Source organism: Tribolium castaneum, chromosome 6, assembly GCF_031307605.1.
Source record: "Tribolium castaneum strain GA2 chromosome 6, icTriCast1.1, whole genome shotgun sequence".
In the NCBI taxonomy this organism is placed as follows: domain Eukaryota; kingdom Metazoa; phylum Arthropoda; class Insecta; order Coleoptera; family Tenebrionidae; genus Tribolium; species Tribolium castaneum.
The window spans coordinates 373,544-396,253 of record NC_087399.1 but is presented as its reverse complement, the minus strand read 5'-3'; the positions used below and the strand labels follow the sequence as shown (position 1 = coordinate 396,253).

Sequence of the window (22,710 nt, the reverse complement as noted above, 5' to 3'; positions counted from 1 at the left end):
AGCCATTCGATGCAGTCAGTTAACTTGGCTTTTATTAGTGTGATTTATACCTCTTCCCCTAAATACGAAGGGTGGCACACTGGCACACATACATTAATTTAATAAATAGTCCTGCAATAAGCTTCCTTCATCCTGGTTATAATACAAGGGGAAAGATTTGCCCTCCAATGAGAAGAACAAACTTTTACTTATTTAAACACACACATGAAACAAAGTAGTGCGGTATTTTCAAAGGGCGACACCCGTTATGCTATATTAACTTAACTATTTGCTATTATTCGCCTTTCGTTCGTAGACAGGCCACCATCGTTGTAGTTTTCCTTTAAAGAATAAAAGTTTGAATGAAAAAATACGCAGGTATTTAATTTTTCCTCCCAACATTTGCATACACAAATTACCCGTGTGTGACCTTGGTCATCGTTCACAAAACCACTCGAGCTTTCAATCAAGCCTCGCATTTGTCAAAATGATGCACTCATTTTTTCCCCGTCACTGTTTTAATTTGAAACCAGTGGCGTAACAGATGCGCGACTCGCTCAAATTAATTGAAAAAAAAACAAAAATGCAGATTTTTCCAAAAAAAAAACGAATCCAATATTTTTTATTCCAGTCCCTCTGTCTCATAAATTCATCAAACTGTAGACGTGTTTCCAACACACAATAAACCATCCCAACTCTCCCATACCCGGCCCAAATTAGAATTTTTGACTAGCTGAGATATTAGGTCGATTTATTTTCTATATAGAACACGACGAGGTTCGAATGTGTTATTGCGAAAGCTTCGTTTTAATTCTTTGGGAGGTCGGTGTGTTGTACCCACTACTAAACGGTGTTTTTAACGTTATTTATTACCTGTTTATACCGAACGTGTTACAATTAATAAATGAGGTGCCATTTGTTATAATAGTTTTCAAATTATTTAATGTACTAAGCGGGAAAAAATTAATTTTAAGGTTGTTATTAATGATGTGCTTCGTAATTTCTCGGTTCACGCTCGTTCCGAGCCACTAAACGTCGAAAAAAGAAAAGTGCCGAAAACGGAATTATTAATTGGGGAATTAAACATTCAACAGGTAGAAAAAATTTATTGAACCTTACCAAACCAAATTGGCTTGAGCTATAATATTTTGCTTACGCAAGCTTAATGTCAAGCGACAGTAATGCTAGTGATTGAATAAGACAATTACAAACTTTAAAAAACACCATTTTAAAAAATCAACAGGAAATATTTAAATTTACGCCTCCACCTTTTTAATTTTATTCCTTTATTGCAGTCCTATTTTTATGAAAGCACAGCAAAATGTAATTAAACGAGATATAAAACATTCTCTTTTTGCATTATTCATTTTCCGCAAGTCTTCATTTAACTATTTACATTAAAAATGGGGAAAATGCATTAAGGAAATGTACATACCTTCAATTAAATTTTTAATTTTTAAATCGACCCGGAGAAAGAGAATCAAGCCAAGACCAAAAGAGGTGATTCAATATTATGATAAATTCGGTAATTTTCAAGCCCACAATTAAATAATCATTAGTGTTAATTAGTCTAAAAGATGACTGTTGAAATTTTTGGAACTGGCTGTCGTTCTTTATCTTTTAAACGATGATTTCGTTAAAAAATGCCGCTCTACCTGAACGAGACTAAACATTAATTTGAAAATATGAGTTAGTTTGAAATGTATCTAAAAATTGTCTTGATGAGGGATAAAAGGTAATAAAGACTCTTGTGAGTAACAATACTTGGAAGGATCCGTCGTAAAACCGAAAGAATTTGCGGAAATATTCGCCGATTAATCACAGAAATGTTTTAATATTGTGTTGCTTTAGTTTACTTCATCTTCTGAATCAACACGAGTAAAAAAAATGAAATAACATGAAAAAAACACAGACAAATTATCAGTGAAATAATAAACATTTTCATTACAACTTAACTCAATGAATATCTCTAAAACGTCTTTAACAAAACTATTACAAAAAAAAACAAACTGTTTTTCTAATTAAAAATACGCCAAACGGAATTTATGCTCCGTTCTTAATATTAATAGATACTTATATAATATTTTAAGATAGAAAATTAAATGCGATTTTCTTCATAAAAATAGACGAATAAGTGACATCCTGCACTAAAAGTTGAATCAAAAGCGCTACTTGTTATCTAACTTTATTTTATTATAAAATTTGTACACTTTATACTAGAGCCCTCAATTATTATTAATTTATTATAAAAAAATCTGATCAAATTCCACTGCTAAAACTTAAAAATGCTAGAGCCATCTATGTATAGCAATTGGAAGCATATTAAATAATTTTGTGTGGTTCCCTACATTATCGATAGTTCCAGATACAGTTTTCTGTAGTTTAGCAAGATCGCGACTTTACCGACAACCAAACTTTAAAAAAATCTTAGCGCATACATTTAATCATTTAATTCGGAAATAAAATTAACTAGACGCCCTCTGGTGATGACTTTTGAACTATGTCGAAAACAGTAAAGAAATTTTCGTAATGCCACATTTAACTGACATTTAATGAATTGTTCAACAATTTTGCGTGTATAGTGTTAATTACTTACAATAGAAAGAATTACTTTAAAAGTACGTGGTGGTAAATACTAGCGTTGACTTTGGTTCTGTAGTTTTTCGTGGTATAAAGTGTTTATTGTTGGAACTTGAAAGTGGATAAAAAGTGAAAAATATTTAAATTTTGATTACAAAGTGTTATCAAACAGTTGTCTAATTAAAGATTATAAGTAATGGATCACAGCGAACACAAAGTTTGGCTCAAGAAACCAATAAATTAGTGAAGTGTTATGAATTTTAGGTTAGAATTTTCCACTGAAAAAATCATGAAATGCTGCGGTAAATCTACAAAACTACAATAAAGATTAACAACTGCTGATACATTTAAACGTAAATTATGCCAAAAGGTAGGCTTTTCAATGTCTTTGTAATAATTTTCCAATAAAGAAAGTGAACCAAACAGTCATTCGTTATTCGTGTTTTCCTCGTCATCTCTCATTTGTCAACATAAGTTTCTTGCATCAAAGATGCAATAATCATTCCGCATAGGCAATGGAATAATTGTGAAGCCCCAAAATTCGTACAACGCTCAAAATATCCGAATAAACATTTTCCCGCCATTTATGGTTACTGTTTTCGACCTAGCTCAGTGGCGCCCCCAACGGTAATTTTACTTCCGAATACGTTTTGCAATTTTTATTTATTTGAAATGAATAATTCGGGCAACTGAACGATTTGTCCAAAAAAAATCGAGGAATAAGGGTTGAGATTGAATGAATATTGTGCCTGGACAATACAATTTATTACCAACACAAAGGAAATAGACTTACAATAGAAAAGAAATGAAAACAAACATACAGATTTAACTTAATCAACAATAAAAAACACTTACTTATGCTAAACGTATTCTCATCAACCACGAGACATTCATCAGAATAGTTGTCTCTTGCATCGGCTGAGGCCCGCAGCGATGCACCTTTATGACTAAACACCACCTGGAGTCCAGCCACTCCTCACCAACAAGTCAAAAGGACGTTGCTGCTAAACGTGGCCACCAATCCAGCATGAATTCAATATATTATATATTCTATATTTTATCTATAAACACTAACTAAAAACCGCTCTCGCGCCTCAGCCCAGGCCAGCTTTTTTTTGCTTCTTCCTTTCTCTCGCTCTCTCGTTCTGTGTGTGAATTCATTCAACTTACGCCTAAGCCTACAATCTAACTAGTTTTTATTTTCTTTATCTTAACACTATCTAAGCTAAAGCCTAAAACTAAACACTCTAAACTACTCTCTACAAGCTAGACTTAATTTAAGTGCGGACAAACCGCGTACTTTATACACAAGTCGGAGGTGATCCGACCAAGACTTATAGGTAGTCGCTGACTTCATCATCGTTAATACGGTCTAAAAATAGTTAAATATACCACGAGTGGTACCGGTGTATTATACCAAAAATAAACTGAGCCTATCAGTTAACAATGTAAAAATTTCTCGTATTAGTGAAAGTGTTTGTTTGTTGTCGATACAATATTTGGTTGCAGCTATTCTTTCCTCAAATATACTTTACATAGGCATTCAGTACTTATTACGACAATCAAATATTGTATGGTCAAGTCGCCGTGTCGCGTCATAAGCATCAATTGTTTTTCTCAATTCTGAACTTCTATATAAGGCATATTTAAGCACATTTTTTTTGTTTTAGGAGGAGAATTTTCTTGTACCCCGAAGGCCGAGTCGAAAAATCCCCTTAGCTATTATTTTACACACAAACGAATTAATTTTTTTTTGGATGGAGGGCCGTTTAAAAGACACTCATCTGCAATAGCAGCGGTTACAATGTGTCTTTTCGCACTATACCCTGACCTCCAATCAAATCACTAAATCAACAACGGAAACGAAGAACATTACGACTGTACTACAACATAGAAACAACTAGAAGTTAAAAATTTGGTTGTCGGTTAAACACCGAGTTAAAAAAATATATTAAAAATATTTCAGTATATCCCTGTCAATGGACAATCTGAAAAGGCACGATTTCAATAACGTGTAATCCATTCGTGACCTGGCCTTGAAACAAACACGGTAATGTCTAATGAATTGAAGACCAGGTAGCCTTGTCTCGGTTTTCGTAAAGGCGGCGTCTTGTCACATGACAAATACACTACGACCCAACCACTCCGAAAATTAACTGAAGCGCGAATCATCACGAAATCACAGCTGTCTCAGTCGTAGCATACCCATCATCGAAATAAATAGAGCAAAGTCAGTCCATTCAGAAAAGAAACCCCAACTTGTATGGCCACCCATACACTTTCCATATAAATATAAATAAATCTAAAAAATAAAAACAAAAATTGCACTGTACAACGGGGACCTTTTCCAAATGAAATCGTTTTCCACGTTCGGACACTGGAATGTCGATCAATCAAGGTGGTGGTTAGAGTGCCTTCCACTCAACAAAAGTGCCCAAACAAACGAAAAAAACCGGCGGTTTTGACAAATGAAAAGCTCGTTCGAACAAATAAATAAGACATTATTGGAAGTTCAGTTCATATTGTATAGATGGTAGGAAGAATTATTTGATTTCAATGAGCAGTTTATCGCATCTGCGTTGCGCACACAACTACCTATGTAGATCTTCATCAAAAAATAAAATCGCTAATTTACCTATAACCTATGCCGTTTTGGCTTGGGAAGATCAAATACGGTTTTGCTTGCTGTATCTACCGTCAGACCTTTGTTATTTTTTAAAAAACGATGTTTTCTTCGTCTCTACTAGTCTAAAAATTCTAAGTTTTTTTCTGTGTTGGTATGTTGTTCTATCCATGTAAGAAAAAAAACCGCTCGTAACATCTATGTACAGCACACTCACAGAAAGCGCGAAACTTAACACGTAAAAACCACTGTTTTCTTACACAGATAATTCATATTTTCAATACAATGTTTGAAACTAGGAACATACTGTATCAAAAATACCTACTTTACACGTATTTTCAGTCATTTGTTTTAATTGTAACAATTGAAAAGTGACCGAAATCAAGCAGCAAACCAAAAGAGGTCAACACAGTTAAATACACCGATCGTTAAACTAAACACTTTGAGTGTATTTGACTCAAGAACAAAACAAAAAATTAAATTAGAAGCTAATTCGTACAATCTGTACATTCAACTCGTGTGACTTTAGCAAAAAAACTTGTATTTTTTCTCTTTTTTTTTTTTCAACTTATTTAGGTGGTGCAGGCGGGTATGCCTGATATGGATCTTCGGGACTAGCCGCATTAGATGTGTGTTCGGAGTCACCCATTGGTACGGTATGGATGACATGTGACGGATAGTACGAGTATGGTTGTGAGATGTATGAACCGGTGCCTAATTGCATGGCCTGCATTTGAGCAGTCAACTGCAAATAAATCATATCCTTCAATTTACTAACATCGTAGGACGCAGTTTAAAACAATGTGTGACAATTTTTTACCTGAGGTATGACGTTGGCGTACTGAACGGCCGCCTCCGGTGACGGTAACATCATTGGGATGCCTCGAGGACCTTGACCGTCGCTCTTGTACGGCGCCATATGGCCAGGGATGTTGTAGCTGTCGTCCACGGTGGGCATTGGGGCCGGCATTACGTATTGGGGCACCCACTGGGCACCGGGGGCGTAGCCGGCGTACTGACAGAGACAAACAAATACAAAATTCCAGCCAATTTAAAAAAAAATGAATAATTTGTTATTGCTTTCGGAGATTTAGTTATTCAATTGCCCTGAACAAAAAAACTGTTACGGAACTGTGGCGTTTTTGGGAGAAAAGATACGACAAGGAATCAGTTCAAGTCGGGCTCTCGCACGAACATTTTACGCTGTTAATAATTTTTTAAATAATTTAAATAAAGTTGTTGAAAGTGATATTTCGTGTTGTGGTAGTGTATGGTGTAGCATTTGGGTGAGTTATTGGTTGTTTACAAATAAAATATTTGAATTTAATTTTATTAATGAGCTACGAACGCTTAATGCTCCATAAAATGTTTACCAAATTTAAGAAAATGGCAAAAAAATTAAAATTTCGTGTAAATATTAGCTGTTTCAAAACAAACGAACTAGTATACAAATAATTTACATTTGTTACGAAAAAATATTTGTTGTAGAAGAAAATAACGCGAAAGGTGTCAAATTTATAAATGTTTTTATTCCGTAACAGATAAATATTCTCCCATAGTTCCTATAATTTTGAAACGAGCTGTAGTGTGTCCTACTTATACAAAAACGTATCAATATTTACTTTCGTCTAGACATTTATTTGTATATTTGCTTACAAAGCAATAACATGTGAATAAATCCCTAATATCGATTTTTTTTGATTATGTCATTACAAAATTGTGTTATTTTTTACGATTCCTTAATCCCCCAATGAATGAATGTTTTTATTTTAAAAATTTTCCTGTAAACTTAATATAAAAAATACATTTACCGACGTCTCGACGTCAAAACACAAAATTAAAATTTCACAAACTTTTGTATTCATTAAAAAAATAAGAAAGAAAAACTTGTTTGGTTTTATTTTGTTTAAACGTTTATTAATGTTTATTGAAGGTAAAATAGTGAAACATGAAAATTGTGAGTAGACAAAATTACCTGTCCGTAGGGTGCCCTAAAGTTCGATATAGCCGCCGGTATCATATGTTGCGCCGCGACGCCGTTTTGCGCCAACGTATTAGGATCATATCCAGCAACGGCCATTCCTTCAGTCCCATCGCGCCACATTTTCGCATTTTCGTTATTCTTATACATATTTTTCTTCTTGTTACCACCGTCGGCAAACTTGACCAAAAGGGGTTCTTTACAACCGGTCAACGTATTTCCATTAAATATCGTTATAATTTGCTCGCATTTATCTTTGTTTTCCATGCGTGCAAAACCGACACCTTTCGAAATTCCCATCGAATCGCGAAGAATCCTCGTCGATATCACTTGACCGTATTTCGACAACAGATTGTCCAAGTCTGATTCTTTAAAATGAGAGGGCAGATTAGCTATGTACAAATTTGTGGGGTCTTGCTCTTGTTGCTGGAAAAAAAAAGACGAAAAATAGGAAAACAAATCATTTAAAAGGCGTAATAACACAGATTGAGTCATTTTTGATCATTTCTGAAGACCGGCTTTATTAATAACACAACTAGAGCTAGTCAAAAATGACTCACTCAATAATTCTACACAGTGAATCGTCAAGTTTATTTGTTAGTTGGGGAGATAAGTGCCACAATCCACAATTAGATGTTCCAACTGTACAAAAAATGCAATATTTTGTTATAGATTTTTATACAGCATGCAACCAAATCTTGTTCGAGTCGTTTTTAATCGAATCTGTTCCATGGATTTGTTATAACCAAGCATAGCATCCATGAAACAAATCTACTCTCTAGAAAAATGCATATTTTACAGTGCCCATACTAGATTTTCAAAAAATAAAATAAAATTACATCGTGACTGCAGGCAGTTTAATTTTTTGTTTAATTGGGATATTGGGGCATCATAAACCTGGAAAAATCATGCAACTATGCATAGCACATGACAAGTTCTAAACTACCAATAAAAAATACACAAAAATAAATTACAAAAAAATAAAAAAAGAACTAAAATCAAATCTAGTGACTTTCTTTTTTTTTGGTATTTTTCTCTGTGTGAAACAATGCATGGCCAGTCCTCGACACTAGAGTTGAGTTTTGTTATTGATTTGCTCTGTCACAGCGCGCGAGAGAAAAAATATAATTTCACACGATCCGATCGTTAAGTACGAGGCCAATGGTGAGTCGATTTTCAGAAGAAAGATTTGTCGTACTAAGAAATGTACTTTATTGAAACGATTGAGTTGACCTCGCGACGCCATTTAAGGGTGGAGAGAACAATGCGACAAACCGTAAACAAAAAAATGTTTATTATGCAACACATTGTTTTACGAACGAACAAAGAAAAATTTTTGAGGTAAAATGGTCTGTTAACAAGCCGGTTTAAATGAAATGAAATGATCTTAATAGTTGCGTAAAAACCGCTGTGAGAGAGCTTGTAGGTAAAGCTAGGTATTACTTGCATGCAAACGTACAGTGGCTTGTCTACGCTGATGATACCATATACCCACTTTCGCCATTTGAGCCTGAATGTTATTTGCAGTAAGAGCCTTGACTGCACCCTCTGCTGCTGACGGACTTTCAAAATCAACAAATCCATAACCTGTTAAAATCAAAACTTTGCATAAAACAAGTATTGGAAGAATTACAATCCCACCTTTACATTTATTTGTCGTCTTGTCCAATATGGCTTTGGTGGATATAATGGTACCGAACCTTAAAAAAATTGGATCAAATGAACAAGTTCGCACCATTTCACAACTTACTGCTGGCACATGTTGACAAGATCCTTGTCAGTGGTGGTCGGATTCAGTCCTCTTATGTACAAATTCGTTTTGGAGAGTTGTTCTGACCCGGAAGAACTGTTTGGCGATGAGTTCGTATTGTTGGGCATGTTGTTACTAACAGAAGTGGATACAGTGCCGCTTTGACTGCCCGTGTGGCTACTAGAGCTACTCGTGTTCGATGGCGACGTGGCCGTTGGCACTCTCTGATTTCCGTACTTTGAGGAAGAAGATAGATAAATTTTTCCCCGGCGCCTCCACCAAAAGTCACACTCACCGAATTCGACGAATTGTAGGTGGTGGTGGTTGAAGGTGTGTAGGAGGCCTGCTGTTGTTGCTGTTGTGTGACGGCCGAAGCCGGCGTCGAAGCTGCGGTCGCCGTTTGACTCACCGGATATCTCTGGTAGTAAGTGGTGCTTCCTGTTGTTGGATGGCCGTGCTGGTGGCCGCCGCCGACGCCGCCCCACTGGCGGTAGGCCCCCGTTGTTTGGTGCTGGGTGGCCATGGGCGCACCGCCACCACCGCCGCCCTTCACGCCGCCGAACGACGCTGTCCTCGCTCCGCCGCCGCCTCCGTTACTATTCTAAAAATACCACAATTACATTCCCACCAATTTTTATTTGCAAATTTCAAAATCAAAAATTAACTTTAAAATTTGATAAAACTTTCCAGGTTTTGTTGGGATAATTTTACCACAAACATAGCAAAAGTTCTTTGAGTTTAATTTATATTCACTTCATATCATTTTCGATCCAATTTATCAATTTTCTCAAGCCGGTTTATCGAAATTCTGCAAAAATTTGACGAAATAAATGGCTTTTCAGTTCTGTTCTAACACAATTTCGCAAAAAATAGTCTTGAAGTGTTCAAAAAAAAAAGCTCTAGTACAGTTATTATAAATTAGTACGTCAAGTTTCAGAAAGTGCGGTCCTGACTACTGTGCATAATAAATTGAATAAAACCCGAAAAAACACACAATTATTACCAGGTGATTCACTTACGCACGCGTGTGTATATTTTTAGATTTGATTTGTTTAGATTCGTCCAAGTTTGGCGCAAAAGCGGAGAAAAGTAACAAAGGAAAATCGAGAGGTGAGTCGATTATTGCGATTATCAGGATCGGTTGCGAAATAATGCAGTGACAAATTTGTGTCGTATTACAACACCACCTCACCAAGAAATCAAAAACGTATCCTTTGAGTCACTTGGATGAAACAAAAGATGATCTAACCGATCCAGAATGTTATTTTTCTGCATCATTCCTTTCTTTCATTGACCTCTGACAATTCCGAATCCAAACAAAGCAAACACAAAATTATGAAAAGCGACCTTTCAACTTAAACACCTTATCACATCAACGACAGATAAACGAAGCTTCATAAACAAAGCGCTTTATTTATTCGCACCGAACACATACTTTATTATAAAAACGAGACACACACACCACAACTAATTACCTCCATAAAGGAAAAATCAAATAGAGGGTCCAACATCACAAAAACACATCAAACGAACGAAGGAAGGGAAAAAAACTTTATTGTGTGTGAAACTTTTTCAATCTCGCACGTATGCACTAAATGACTAACCATCAACAAAACGACGATCTGTCATGACGGTAGGTGTGAACGCACCTTAACGACGTCGTGACGTTACTAAACGTCGCCGGTTTTGTGATAAGAAGATAATTGTAGGCGTTTTAGTAGAGGGGATGATGAATCACATTGATTAGGAAAAACTTCTTCCAGCTGATGATAAAACGACCTTGACAGTGTGTTTTAGATTTTTTTTTTCGCAAACGGCTTACGGAATCTAGGTCTAGGTTGTCGACGTTCCTGGTGATGGGAACGACGTTCCACTTACATGCCAATTGACGAAGATAACGACTCGGAAACGGATGTTAATTAGTTTCTTTCAAAGATAACCTGGAATTTATAGATGCCAAGCCCGAAATTTCGCACAACTGGCAAATTGCATAAATGCATGGGAAAATAGTCATGAATGTGTTGCGAGCAAAGGTTTAATTTTGGCATTTCCTGCCATTACTTTTTCCACCGATAAAGATACAGATATCGACCTAGATTTGTTATTGTTTGAACTAGAAGACAGCAAATAAGCCAATAAATCAATCCATGCCTCGCTTTATTTCGCCCCAAAGACGGTTATTTAGTTTTTTCGCCTAATCAAAATTGTAAAACTGAAATAAAGTGAGAAAATACTCGAAATAAACGTTGGTTTTTATCAAAATTTTTGGCTAAAAAAAGCAAAAGTAACGTAATCTTCGGCTTTCATCAATAATTTCTCGGTTTGTTTGGCGGAAATGTTATTTATTATTTACAAATTAGAACACGCAAAAATCGGTAATTTAGGAAAATCGAATGGCAACTTCCGGAAGTCCGACAGAATGTCGTACCTACGTCAAGGTGAAGTGCACCATGTTAATGTGTCAATGGTAAAGAGCGACCGGTCACGTGAGTGAGTCTCGTAGAAAGCCTCTCTCTGCGGCCCCGTTCACTCGCCACTGCATCCGGGAGCAGCAAACTCTTGGACATGCAACTCGTGATCATTATTATTGCATCCGACCCTCCCTTGAACAAGGAATCGAAAAAAACAAACCGCAAAAAAGTGCACCAAGTGAAAAATCAAAATCGAAAAAATTGCTATGGACCAGCTTGAAAATGCAAGTTATTTGCTAGAAGAAAAAATAAGCTGGTCTATTATTTTGAGTTCATTCAAATCGGACTCGAACCCATCATCATCATCATCACCATCGTCAGAAGAGTTGCGCATTCCAGCGGCGGCCATTCCGTGATGGAATGCATTTCAATGTCGCTGGAATAATCGCAAAATGTGGGTTAGTGGAGGTCACTAACTCGCCAGCAAGTTGCAATGATGATGAAGATCGGTTTATTAAAGACAACGCAACGTGAGATGATCTCAGCGGTCATCTATGGGGACAACGACGTGATTTTTGTCAAAGAATTTTTCGATGGGAGCCTACTTCAAGTCCGTCGACCCTCTCAAGGTCACAGCACGTCTGCGAAGCCATGCGAAACATTCAAATTAAAACCACCGCTTTGAGTTCCTTCATCTAATTCGATCTTGATCTACTTTCTTCGAAAGGAAAAAAATCTGCAATCGTGGTACCGTTCCGAGAGAAATTTTCGCATTGTTACAAATTCGACGCAACCGGACCATTAAAAAATTAAACTCTTGTACTACAAGTTTAAAATCTCGATAATGAACATCTCACTGGTTCAATTTGACCACGTGGTCAATTTTTAATTTCGAACGCTTGGTTCCTTGGACTTAATTGGCGTTAATCTCCAACTAGAGCTGCACAAAACCACAGAACACGTAATTTTATTTGAAATTCTTAACCAGTTCCGGACGATAATTTCGCTCATTAACGTTTTTCGTTTGCTTAAATTGGACCAAACTTTAACAATAATTAGTCTATGGAACGAACACACCTTGAATCAATCAAATGACCACCCACTTTGGTACCCAACACACTCACTGAATTTCAAGCGAGTTCAATAGAACTTTGTTTGAAAATTGAACAGTTCCAAAAAATTTTGAACATGTGCCAAGACGCAAAAAATCTCAAAGTCGACTTAACCTAGGCCAACGCCGATCAAAAACCCTAATAAGATGTCAATCAAAGACAGTGTTTAGGCCATTCTATTGGTTTTTTCTGTCTCATAACTCGATTAAAGTCGACACGCACACGCAGATAAAATAAAACCCAAGTAAATAAGTTTAATGGGGAAGTCATCGACCGAATAATAATATAGAGAGCCGAAAAAATGAAGAAAGAGATAAATCTATAAATAACCCGTGCGCGGAGCAGGTAAATAAATGATGCACACTAAAACAGTCCATGGCCTCACCTAGTCCTTATTACACTGCAAAAATTAAACAATCGGCACATATCACATGTGAAAAAAACCCTCGACGGATCGAGTAGGCCTCCTCGCGACAAAACAAAACACTGGCACATATAATAAACATATGACACACATGCACAGATCACATGATTAAAACTCGAAGGTTGGTGAGACACTGCTGAACGCCGCCGCTCGACTGAATTATCTATGTATCTTCTAAGCCAACCGCGATGCAGCAGCAGCAGGTTCACAGCCGGTCAAAGAGGACCTCTCGAAAATTTTTCGCGTCGACTCCACCATCACACAAAACTAACCTTTCCGAACACATGTGTGTCACTTACTGTAATTCAACATTCTTCACATTCTGCTGACTGAGTCTGAAGACCCAGAGCCGGACTGCGGTTGCACCAATCATTCTTCCCAAAATCAAAATCTACGTTTAGTCAAGTCTATTGGCTAAAACTTGTAAACGTTTTTTTTAATAACTATTTTTTCTTGTCCAGTCCGGCCCTGCTCAAGTCTTCTTCTGCAGCGACCTTCCACTCGATATGGTAAATGTACCCAAGGCCAACCGGATTACTCACTCACTCACAATATAATAATGGTGGTGCGAGGGTGTGTGAAAGTAAGAAAATATTTCGCTAGAAAACGAAAAGAAGAAGCCACCAGAATTGCACCTTGCAAAATGTTTTAATAATGAGACGACCCGGATACGAGTCTAGAAACTACGCCTAAGGCCGTAAGAGGACTTAATTGCCAACCAACGAACGAAGAAACGAGATCGGAGATTTTGACTTTGCTATTTCTTCCTTCCTGTTTGAAGATTCACCGTTTTAAACTTCCTTCCTCGGCCGGTTATCGAACCGGACGAAATGATTCATCCGATAAGAGAACACGACAAACTTAATTATTATCTGTTTCAAAAGAGTTTTTGGCAAAAATCCACTATTAAAAATATTGTTGATATTATTGCGTAACTTGATAGAATTAACACTGATGCAATATACGATTTACGAGAGACTGTGTTAAACGAGTAAAGTCCGTCCATAAATTTAATTCTAGGATGCTCACTGAATAATTATATCCAGCTTCAAATCTGGACTAATCTAGATCTAGTTGAGCTCCAGATATATGAACACGCAAGGGCAATAAATCTGTCCCCAAGTAGTGAAAATAATTAGACTTTTTTAAAAATATACACATTTAAGAATTTAATTTTTCTTGCCTTTAAAAACGTCAAATACCAGCTTTTCCGACCGAAACAACAAAATATTAATGCCACAGGATAATTCTACGAGTCCTACTGACTGCACCAATTATAAATTTGTAAACACTAGCAAAGCCATGATTAAATTCAATATTCGTTATATCCAGGAAACCTCTATTATTATTCTTATCATAGTGATTCGATAAAATGTTGGAACGCAAATATAAAATTATGAATAGAATAACTTGTTTTTTTCAAAATTGAAGCTTATTTTCTGCTTATTTATCGAAACCTTTAACAGTTTTGTTCTACAACTGAGTGTAATTTCCTACTTGTAATGTGTAGTTTGATAATGAAATAAAGCAATAACAAACAAATGTTTATGTCATGCGCTGCAAATCTTTGCTAATCGGTGAACAACAAATAGTTTTTTTTGCTTTTTCAGCCCTTGAGTGATCCCCAACTCGTATCGATTTAATAATATTTCCACTCGTCCACCATTATCAAAACTGTTATCTTTTCCTCGTTCGTCGAAATATCATGATGTTATCGCGCCTTTTCCATTATCACAATCGCGCAATTCCCCCAATTAAATTCGGAAAAACTCCGGAACTAAATTAAGACCGTTCGCAATTTATGTGGCGATAATAGCCAACGAACCATCGATACTTCAATAACTTCCTTTCTTTCAATTAACCTTAAGATCGATAGATATTAAATTATAAAGGTTTTGGTGTTTTTTCCACACCGAAAATCTCAACACACCTGTAGGAATCCAGCGCACCGTTTGCATTCCATTCGACTTACGAATATATTGTGCATTAATCATGGAATAAGGGTAATGGCCGCTGGGAAAATATACACAGTGATTCATCCAAAACACAAATCTTGTCATTTTTCTACTGAATTAACTTTTCCTTCTTCAAGAGCCCTTACTTGAATAAAATACGTCCAAGGACATATTAATTTGCCCAATTACCAGACCGTAGCATTAAAGTATAGTCATTGATTTTTCGGTTATTGGATTATGTGCTGTACGTCACAATATGTGGCATAGCAACCCGTAGTTTGAATTTATTAGTCACTTTCGCAATTTACGTCAAACTTGTGAAAAAATCCGGACCCGGAACTTGCAGTTTCTCTCTATTGATCCTGATACTAATCGCACAGTCCGTACTCAAATGAATCGGATTATAAATACGTGAAAGGGTGACCACTAACCCCCTAACCGTCCACCCTTCGTTGACGATGATGATAACTAATTTATTCGGGCAAATCCCGAAAAATCATGAATATTGAAATAAACACGCCACAATGTGACAAATCACTTCAAGACCCTGTGTATTTTGGCGTAAACAAATGAATTCAGTATTTGGTGCACATGTGGAATACATTAAATGGCCACCTCACTCGCCTGACCTTAATCCTCTAGACTAGATTATAAAATAAGGCAAGTTACAAGAAAAAAAATCGTTTTTTTGAACCAATAAAATTTGAATAATGTAGTAAGACTTTCGTCTTGTTTTATGCAAAATGGAAGGAAATGTCAAATTACGAAACTACAAGTACGCATTCCATGGTAAGGTATGACAATAACATGGTACAGCGCGATGGTAATTCTAGAACCTGAAAACGCATTTAAATCGATACATTTTTGCGAGGTGATTTAATTAGCGGCGATAATTTTAATCTACATTGAGTCACTCCGACCGACAACTTGCGGGTGTTGGTTTCAGTTCTTTCTGTTTTTTTTATCACCAACAGAGTTGAAAATTTATTCGAAAATGTTTTATTTTTATTGTTTATAAAAGGCACACATAAAGATGTTACTTTATTTTTATCTGTTTGATTATTGTTATTGGAAAAAAGTCTCACGTGATTCCACTATTATCATGTTTTGCTTGACGTATCAGATGTTTGCCGATGTATTGATTTTCAAAACGAGACGAAGATTAATTTGAACGTCACAGTTTGGAAAAATAACTTTGATGGCTTCTTGCCTACACTTACAAGCTAAGCATTAACATTAATTGTAGTGTTTGCAATTTTTGCCAAAGTACTGAAAATTTAACTATAACAGTTATGAACTAATTACTTCGTAAATAATTTTATTAAAAAAAAATTACGTTTTGTTTCACAGTTTTGCCAAAAAAAACTGCAAATTTAAAGCCAAAATTACAGTCTGCCTTTTTCGAGCGTTTATCTACACATATTAACGCACTTTGTTACGCGTCGTGTGTTAAATTAATTTCGCTCCGTAAAAAGTAAATAACAATTTTTTTGTAAAATACTGTTGACACAAGTTATAAATTATTCAAAATCAAGTCAAAAAAATAACTCTTCCGGACGTTTAAACAGATTTTTCGGCTAATTAAAATATTTCATTAGTTTTATAAACAGACGAACAATTACCTGTTTAAATGCCAGAATTTTGATATTTTTCTGTTAAAAATCCCTTTTTCTTGTGTTTTACATTTTATGACAATCCAATGGCATAGGTATAAAAAGTTACCGAACTGCCATAAATTAATGAATGGTATTTAGAGATAAATAAACCGACGTATTAGAGTTTTATAACGATAATAACTATTGCCTTCGATTGTTGTTGCAAAAGTAATTAAAAATTACAATAATTATTTAAAATAAGTCGTTCAAGATAACGTGTAACAAACTCATTTGTTAATCGGCGATTAAGATTATTTCCAAAATTGCTTTGAATATTTATAACTCGACTTGCGATTTACCACCACGCACGTGTTCCCCGAAAATTACCATTCCCAATCTCCTCGTTTTTTTTTCTTTCTCTCTCTCCCTAACCTTTAGGCTTTAGGCGCTCTATTATCTTTGAAAAACCCTCATTTTAAAATCGCAATTCCGCTCCCGACTTAACATTCAACTCGTGTCACATCTTCGGAAGCCACCAAGGACCCCTCTCTATCGATTGGTCGTCGTCCTTTGCTCCTTTTGGCAGCAAGCAAAGCAATATAATAAGAAAAACTCTCAACAACTTCCTGTCAAAAGTATAGTATTATTCGCGTCACGTGTCCACCAACCAAACCAAACCGATTACTGATGCGTCGGCCACAATTAATGAATAGAGAGGGACCTCTCGGACGTCCTACGTCACCATCACTTCCGGCGTCGTCTATGTCTGCACTCTTCGATTTCCGATATAGCGCGACGCCTTTTAAATTTTAAACCTGGACGTCGTCGTCAAAGACTCGTTACGCAACACAAATGGGCGGGGTCACCTACGTCGTGGTGCCACCTTCTTACACGCCATCAAAACAAACACACACACCACATACCGTGACTTTATAGTTGATTTTCCTATTAGGTGTCTGGGTGCTATCCATACGAACGGCCATAGTAATTATTATATCACAGATGAGTTGATGTTGTTGATGGATCTCGCGTAGGGGTGTGTCTTTTATTCGTTGGGTGATGATGTTGTGTCATGGCACACTATGATGACGGTGGTCGTCATCGTCGCCGCACGGCACTTGGAGGAGGTACGATTTTTATCTTTTTTTATTATTTTTGTTGGTAGGTGGTGTAAATTTTGTCAATTACCGGAGGGCCCCCCCTTTTAGAGATGGGACTTGGTGTCCCAACGACACCACCAGTAACAACACCGTCTCCGACGCCGCACACTCTCTTCGTCGTCTATCGCCACTCCCCTCGGATAGTAGGCGCTGTGCGCTACGCGGACACCATCTTGGTTGACGACGGTGGTGTCGGTCGGTCGTCTCGCGATCGGTTTCGCCGAAACTCCGCGAGAGCGCCACCGAACACATGGCGCCCCGGCGGACAGTGGCGGCGCAAAAAGGACGCTTTATACTCTAGCACGAAGTTACATTTCGAAGAGACTATAGCGCATTTACTAATTTTGCATAATAAAGTCCCTGATTTAACTGAGTATGAATTCTTTTGAATAATAGTGTTTTTTTTAATTATGAAAACTTATTATTTATTATTTTTTATAATGACTGGCTTCCTTATTCGGCTAAAAATTATTCAGCATCTTCAAAATTTCTTTTAGAGTTACCAAAAAACGAAAAAATCGAAAAAAAAAATGGAATAAAAAACTTTACAAAATGGCATAGAGTTCAAGGCGATATCTCGCAAAAAAATTTCAATTTTCAAACGCTGATTACGGCCAAACTAAAGGAGCTAGGAGAAAACGGTTTTTTCTATCGTAAAGAGGACATCACAATCCATAAGATAGGATCGGTTTCATTTGATTTTGAGACATTTTAAAAATTGGCAGATTTTAAGGGTTAATAAAGATGTCAACTTTTTTTTATTTTTTTTTATTTTCTCAATTACAGCTATACTATTCGAAAAAGTGGAACTATTTTAATTCCTACCTATGCAAAATGATCCGGGGAATCGATTGGCATCGAGAAAATTGCCAAATTCCCAATAGTTTTTTAGTTATGAATTTTTTAAAATTTTACCAATTTTTGCATTTATCTGCAATTTTCTCGAAAACTACTAGTCGGAGAACAATAATCTTTTTTGAAAAAAATAGATAATTTAAAGAGCTTTTTAACGATAATACACTTCATAGAGTGATCTCTAATAGTTCCAGAGTTATTCCTCGATAAATGTTCCGGGTACCGAAAACTGACCAAAATCGTGACAATAATTGAAAAAAATCAAACATCAAAAAATCGAACAAATGGACTTATTTTGAACTTTTAACAACTCTAGAGGGATGTAAAAGCATATATAAGTCCAAAAAACAATGACAGAACGAGTTAAAAAAAATAATTTTTTCACTTCAACGCAAACACTTTATTGAAATTTGCAAATTCTTAATTTATTTTTCAAGCGCCGATTCGATTAGAACGGGCTTTGAAAAAAACTACATAATGACAATGGCGCAGATTTCAAGGCGATAATTATGCAATAAAATGTTCATATTGTTTAACACATTGCATAATTGGAAAAAAAATGGTAGGTAAGTACATAAATTTTTAAACGGGTTCGATTCTTCCGAAAACAGATGTAAATATTTGACGAAATTTGATTGGATTTTTTGTAGCAGATGGGAACAATGTTGACCGAAAAAAACCTCGATAAATGTTTAATATTCTAGTAAGTATAAAGATTGAGTTTTCACTGCTGCACTTTTCCAATAATTAGTATGACGGTACATAAGGAAAAACTGGACCTTGAAACAATTTTTCCGTGTCAAGATCAAAGTTAATACACTGACTGTGAGTTGATAATACGTATCTGTATTTGGCCACTTTGACCGGCTTGTTTGTAGCAGGTGGTGAGAGAATTTTAATCCTAGTCGCCCCCCCTTTACAAAAAAAAACCCAAACACAAAGAAGGATTTAAACCGACGATAAATACTCACCGAAATAAGAAAAGGAAAATCCGGTCGAAAATCTGAAACAAAGAGCAACGTTTTAGTGGAAAAGAAGCTTTACAATTGAATATTTAATCAAGAGGAAAAGTCTCGACTGGTTTTTGCTTTGGCAATTTCCACGTTCTTTAAAAAATAATTTAGCAAAACGACAATCATTCAAGGAGCCTTCATACGACCCCAATAAATTCATTTTATCTTTATGACTGCGTTCAAATAACGCCGCCTTGTCCCAATTCTTTCACCCTGCACCCATATCATTTTGTTGGTAGTGGTAGGTATAAAATAAACTCGAAACAATATTGCAGCTGCTTTCGCAGAAATAATAAAATTTATCGAAAGTAATAATTTTACGAGCGCACGTACCGATAAGAAAAAATTCAATTAAAAAAATTATTTCTCTCCAACATGTCACCACACTTGACTAGCACCCATCTCAAACCAACCCCTGAAATTATTACAAATTCCAATGCGCGCTTTAATTGGGTTGGTTTCCGATTGGCGTTTTCTTGTGATGATAATTCGGGAAGAAGAAAGTCGGTCACGCCTGTCTGTATTGATCAGAGGGTTGGACGGTTGCGTCCGCACTTCCGGCGGATGTGTTTGAATCCATCCATCTATCCCTCAGACGACGACGACGACGGGAGAGGTCGTGGCCCCTGCGGGACTCTGGCTGCTTTCATTCAACTTTCTCTGAATCGGGATAAAGTCGCGGGTTCGTCGACCCGCCGCCGCCGCGCACATCTCTCGCCTAGCGGTTGCTGGACACGAATACCAGACCAGAAGGAGACGGAAGATGATGGACCCACAACGGGCCCCCCAAACGACAAGGATCAAAGGACGACGCAAGGAGTCGCCGACTAAAAACTATACGCTTTTTCCCAAAACGGCGGCCGTTACACACGTGTTCAATTGGTGCCAAGTCAGGTGATCGTGCAGGTCGGGAAAGTGGAGTTTTGGAATTTTAACAACGTGCATTACACTTATTGTTCTTTCCTTCAACATGCAAAGTGGCCAGAACGTGCAAACCGCGCAAAAACAAAAAATCGGACACAATATTAATATTCTTGGCCAACTTTAATCTTAAAGATAAGTACTAGGATGACGACCGGGGCCTTTTTTGACCCATATTCGCAACAGATATTTGCTAAAATAGGGGCATAATATTAGGACATATCCACTTTTCATATTAAAGTGTTATTTTGTGTGTGAATTAAACAGTAGCTACAATTATTAAAAAAAAATTAATAGCCAAAAATACATCTTAAAAATGTTTCATTAAAATATTTGGTAAAGGTGAATATTTAAGAGGTAAAAAAAAATTATGTTGGGTTTCTTAAGGGAGGTTGAGACAAAAATATTTGGTAAAATATTCAACTTGAATAATAAATTTCTTATTTATTATACAATGATAAACATTTTTCAAAAATAGACCTTCCGAACATTTGTTTTCTAATTCACTATCGACATAATGATTATTATCAACCAAAGCAGTGATTGTTTTTGTTTTTATCAAAACAATTTTTACGTATTATTATGCTACCATTAAATGTCTAGACTCTGGTAGGTCCAAATAATGGTATTGTTTGTTGTAACAAAGTAGGTAAGTCTAGATTCGATAACGTCCAATAATGCGTATTATTCCTGCATTGTTAATGATGCCAATAGCCAATCATTCGCTCTGTCCATGTCTTTCAGAACTTTCCTGGTTTTACCATCATTGTAATGAGTCATTAGAAAAAAAACTCGACTGTTTCAGTTTATATTTTATTTTCTGTGAATTTCTGCAATGTCCCATCACTTTCTCACGTTTTTCGTGGTGACAGAACGCCAAGAATGCGCCAAAAATTTTCGTCGAATCGGTCTAACTGTTAAATGAAATTCCCCGTCCTAACTCAACTATCATCGTCTTATTCTAAGCAATTCAAAAACGCCTCTATTCACGGTTCACGAATTTCTCTCACAGCATTGCAATAATAACGTTGCGGTAATTCAGTACTCGTGTCTGTCGCGTTTTTATCCATCCGTCGTCGTCCTTCTCCAAGGATCGTTCTTGTTTCGTGGTGTGTGTATCCATCCTACCATGACTAGAATCAGATACCGTTCTTTGGTATAATAAATGGTTCGGCTTCCTCTGCTGGTGCCGCCTCAGGCCGCCGGAAAACGATTCGAAAGTTGAAGCCAATTCAAATTTGGGGTTGTTTTTACGATGGTCTAGTTTCGATTGTGTGTTACTTTTTGCTTCTTGAACAATTGAACGTGACCAATGGCCATGATTGCGTAATAATTGCATTGTGGTGCTCATTGTGAGGTCGCTTTTTGTCGACTACTCCATGGAAAATCAGAACTCTTAAAACCAACTTCATCCGGCGGACATTAAATTAATAGCTCGCCTGTTGATGGATAAGTCACATATGGTGTTGTGTTTTTATTTATCCAACACGACCCCCATGCGAACTCGGAAGGGGGCGATGGTAGGGGTGTCTAGCCCGGTCTAGACTATAGGCACAGGGCGCTAACCCTGCGAAAAGACGAACAGATACCAAAAGGGCATTGCACCCGATAATGAGCCGTGTCGAATGATCCGAATTTTTACGAAAAAAACACAAGGGAGCTGAAATTGCGTCGTGTTGAAGGAGGAAAATTGCATTTTCTTAAGATGCACTGTCTGGTTTTTAACGCATGCGGTTTGTAGACGAAAATCGATATGGCATACAGAGTGCAATAAGATAAATCAGAACGGAGTCTAGCCGACCTGACGGAAATTCAACCCCCAACGGCTACGACAATGCGGAAGCTGATTTTAAGCAATTTTTCCCACGTAACTAACTTTTGACGTAAAACAAACCCACACATCAAAGACGTGCACTCAAAGAAAAAGGCCATCTTTCGGACTCTAGCCGTGTTTTTCTCGTGTTCTATTTATATTTTTCTCCTCCGACATTGTAATTGCTTTATCTCCTCGTCGGCGAAAAGTAAATAAGGGTGTCGGAACGTTTTTAATTTCGACTACTCCACGGGTTTATAGTACGAATTTTTCAAAACTTTCAAAGAGAATTAATTCCGGGAAGCTCCACTCATTATAACCCTTATCAGAGCCTTTAACTGCATTCCTGTAGTCGGCGATAATGACTTCCGTTTGGTTCATCCTCGTCAATCATTAGTGATATCACTCAAACTCGATGACCATTGCTGTTGTCTTATCCAACGCTAAATGTAAATATTTACAACTGGCGTTTTTTTTCGAAAGATTTCGATGGAATGGCGCCCGGTCAATATTGTAAGGGTACACTATCGTCGTGATC

At 36.7% G+C, this 22,710-nt stretch overlaps 1 protein-coding gene and 1 long non-coding RNA gene across 9 annotated transcripts in view; one reads left to right on the top strand and one right to left on the bottom strand.

Annotated features, from left to right (window-relative positions):
* The window catches only part of shep (alan shepard), a 29,583-nt gene that overhangs the window by 4,095 nt on the left and 2,778 nt on the right, over positions 1-22,710 (bottom strand). Inside the window, exons 2-9 of one of the 8 annotated variants that reach the window (XM_008199235.3) lie at positions 19,397-19,428; positions 9,209-9,514; positions 8,914-9,149; positions 8,805-8,863; positions 8,623-8,750; positions 7,158-7,589; positions 6,003-6,197; positions 3,303-5,945 (exon numbers count right to left, since the gene is read on the bottom strand). In XM_008199235.3, the coding sequence (XP_008197457.1) occupies positions 5,751-5,945; positions 6,003-6,197; positions 7,158-7,589; positions 8,623-8,750; positions 8,805-8,863; positions 8,914-9,149; positions 9,209-9,436 (1,473 nt within the window). In that variant the 5' untranslated portion in view covers positions 9,437-9,514; positions 19,397-19,428 and the 3' untranslated portion in view covers positions 3,303-5,750. Of the gene's footprint in view, positions 1-3,302; positions 5,946-6,002; positions 6,198-7,157; positions 7,590-8,622; positions 8,751-8,804; positions 8,864-8,913; positions 9,150-9,208; positions 9,515-10,388; positions 10,536-12,821; positions 13,017-17,333; positions 17,731-19,396; positions 19,429-22,710 lie in introns of those variants that run through there. The other 7 variants (XM_969144.5, XM_008199232.3, XM_008199233.3 and 4 more) reach the window with 7 other exon arrangements.
* On the top strand, positions 17,929-19,608 carry LOC107398568 (uncharacterized). The gene is made up of 2 exons (XR_001575371.2): positions 17,929-19,250; positions 19,304-19,608. It is a non-coding gene; the product is annotated as an uncharacterized LOC107398568 (long non-coding RNA).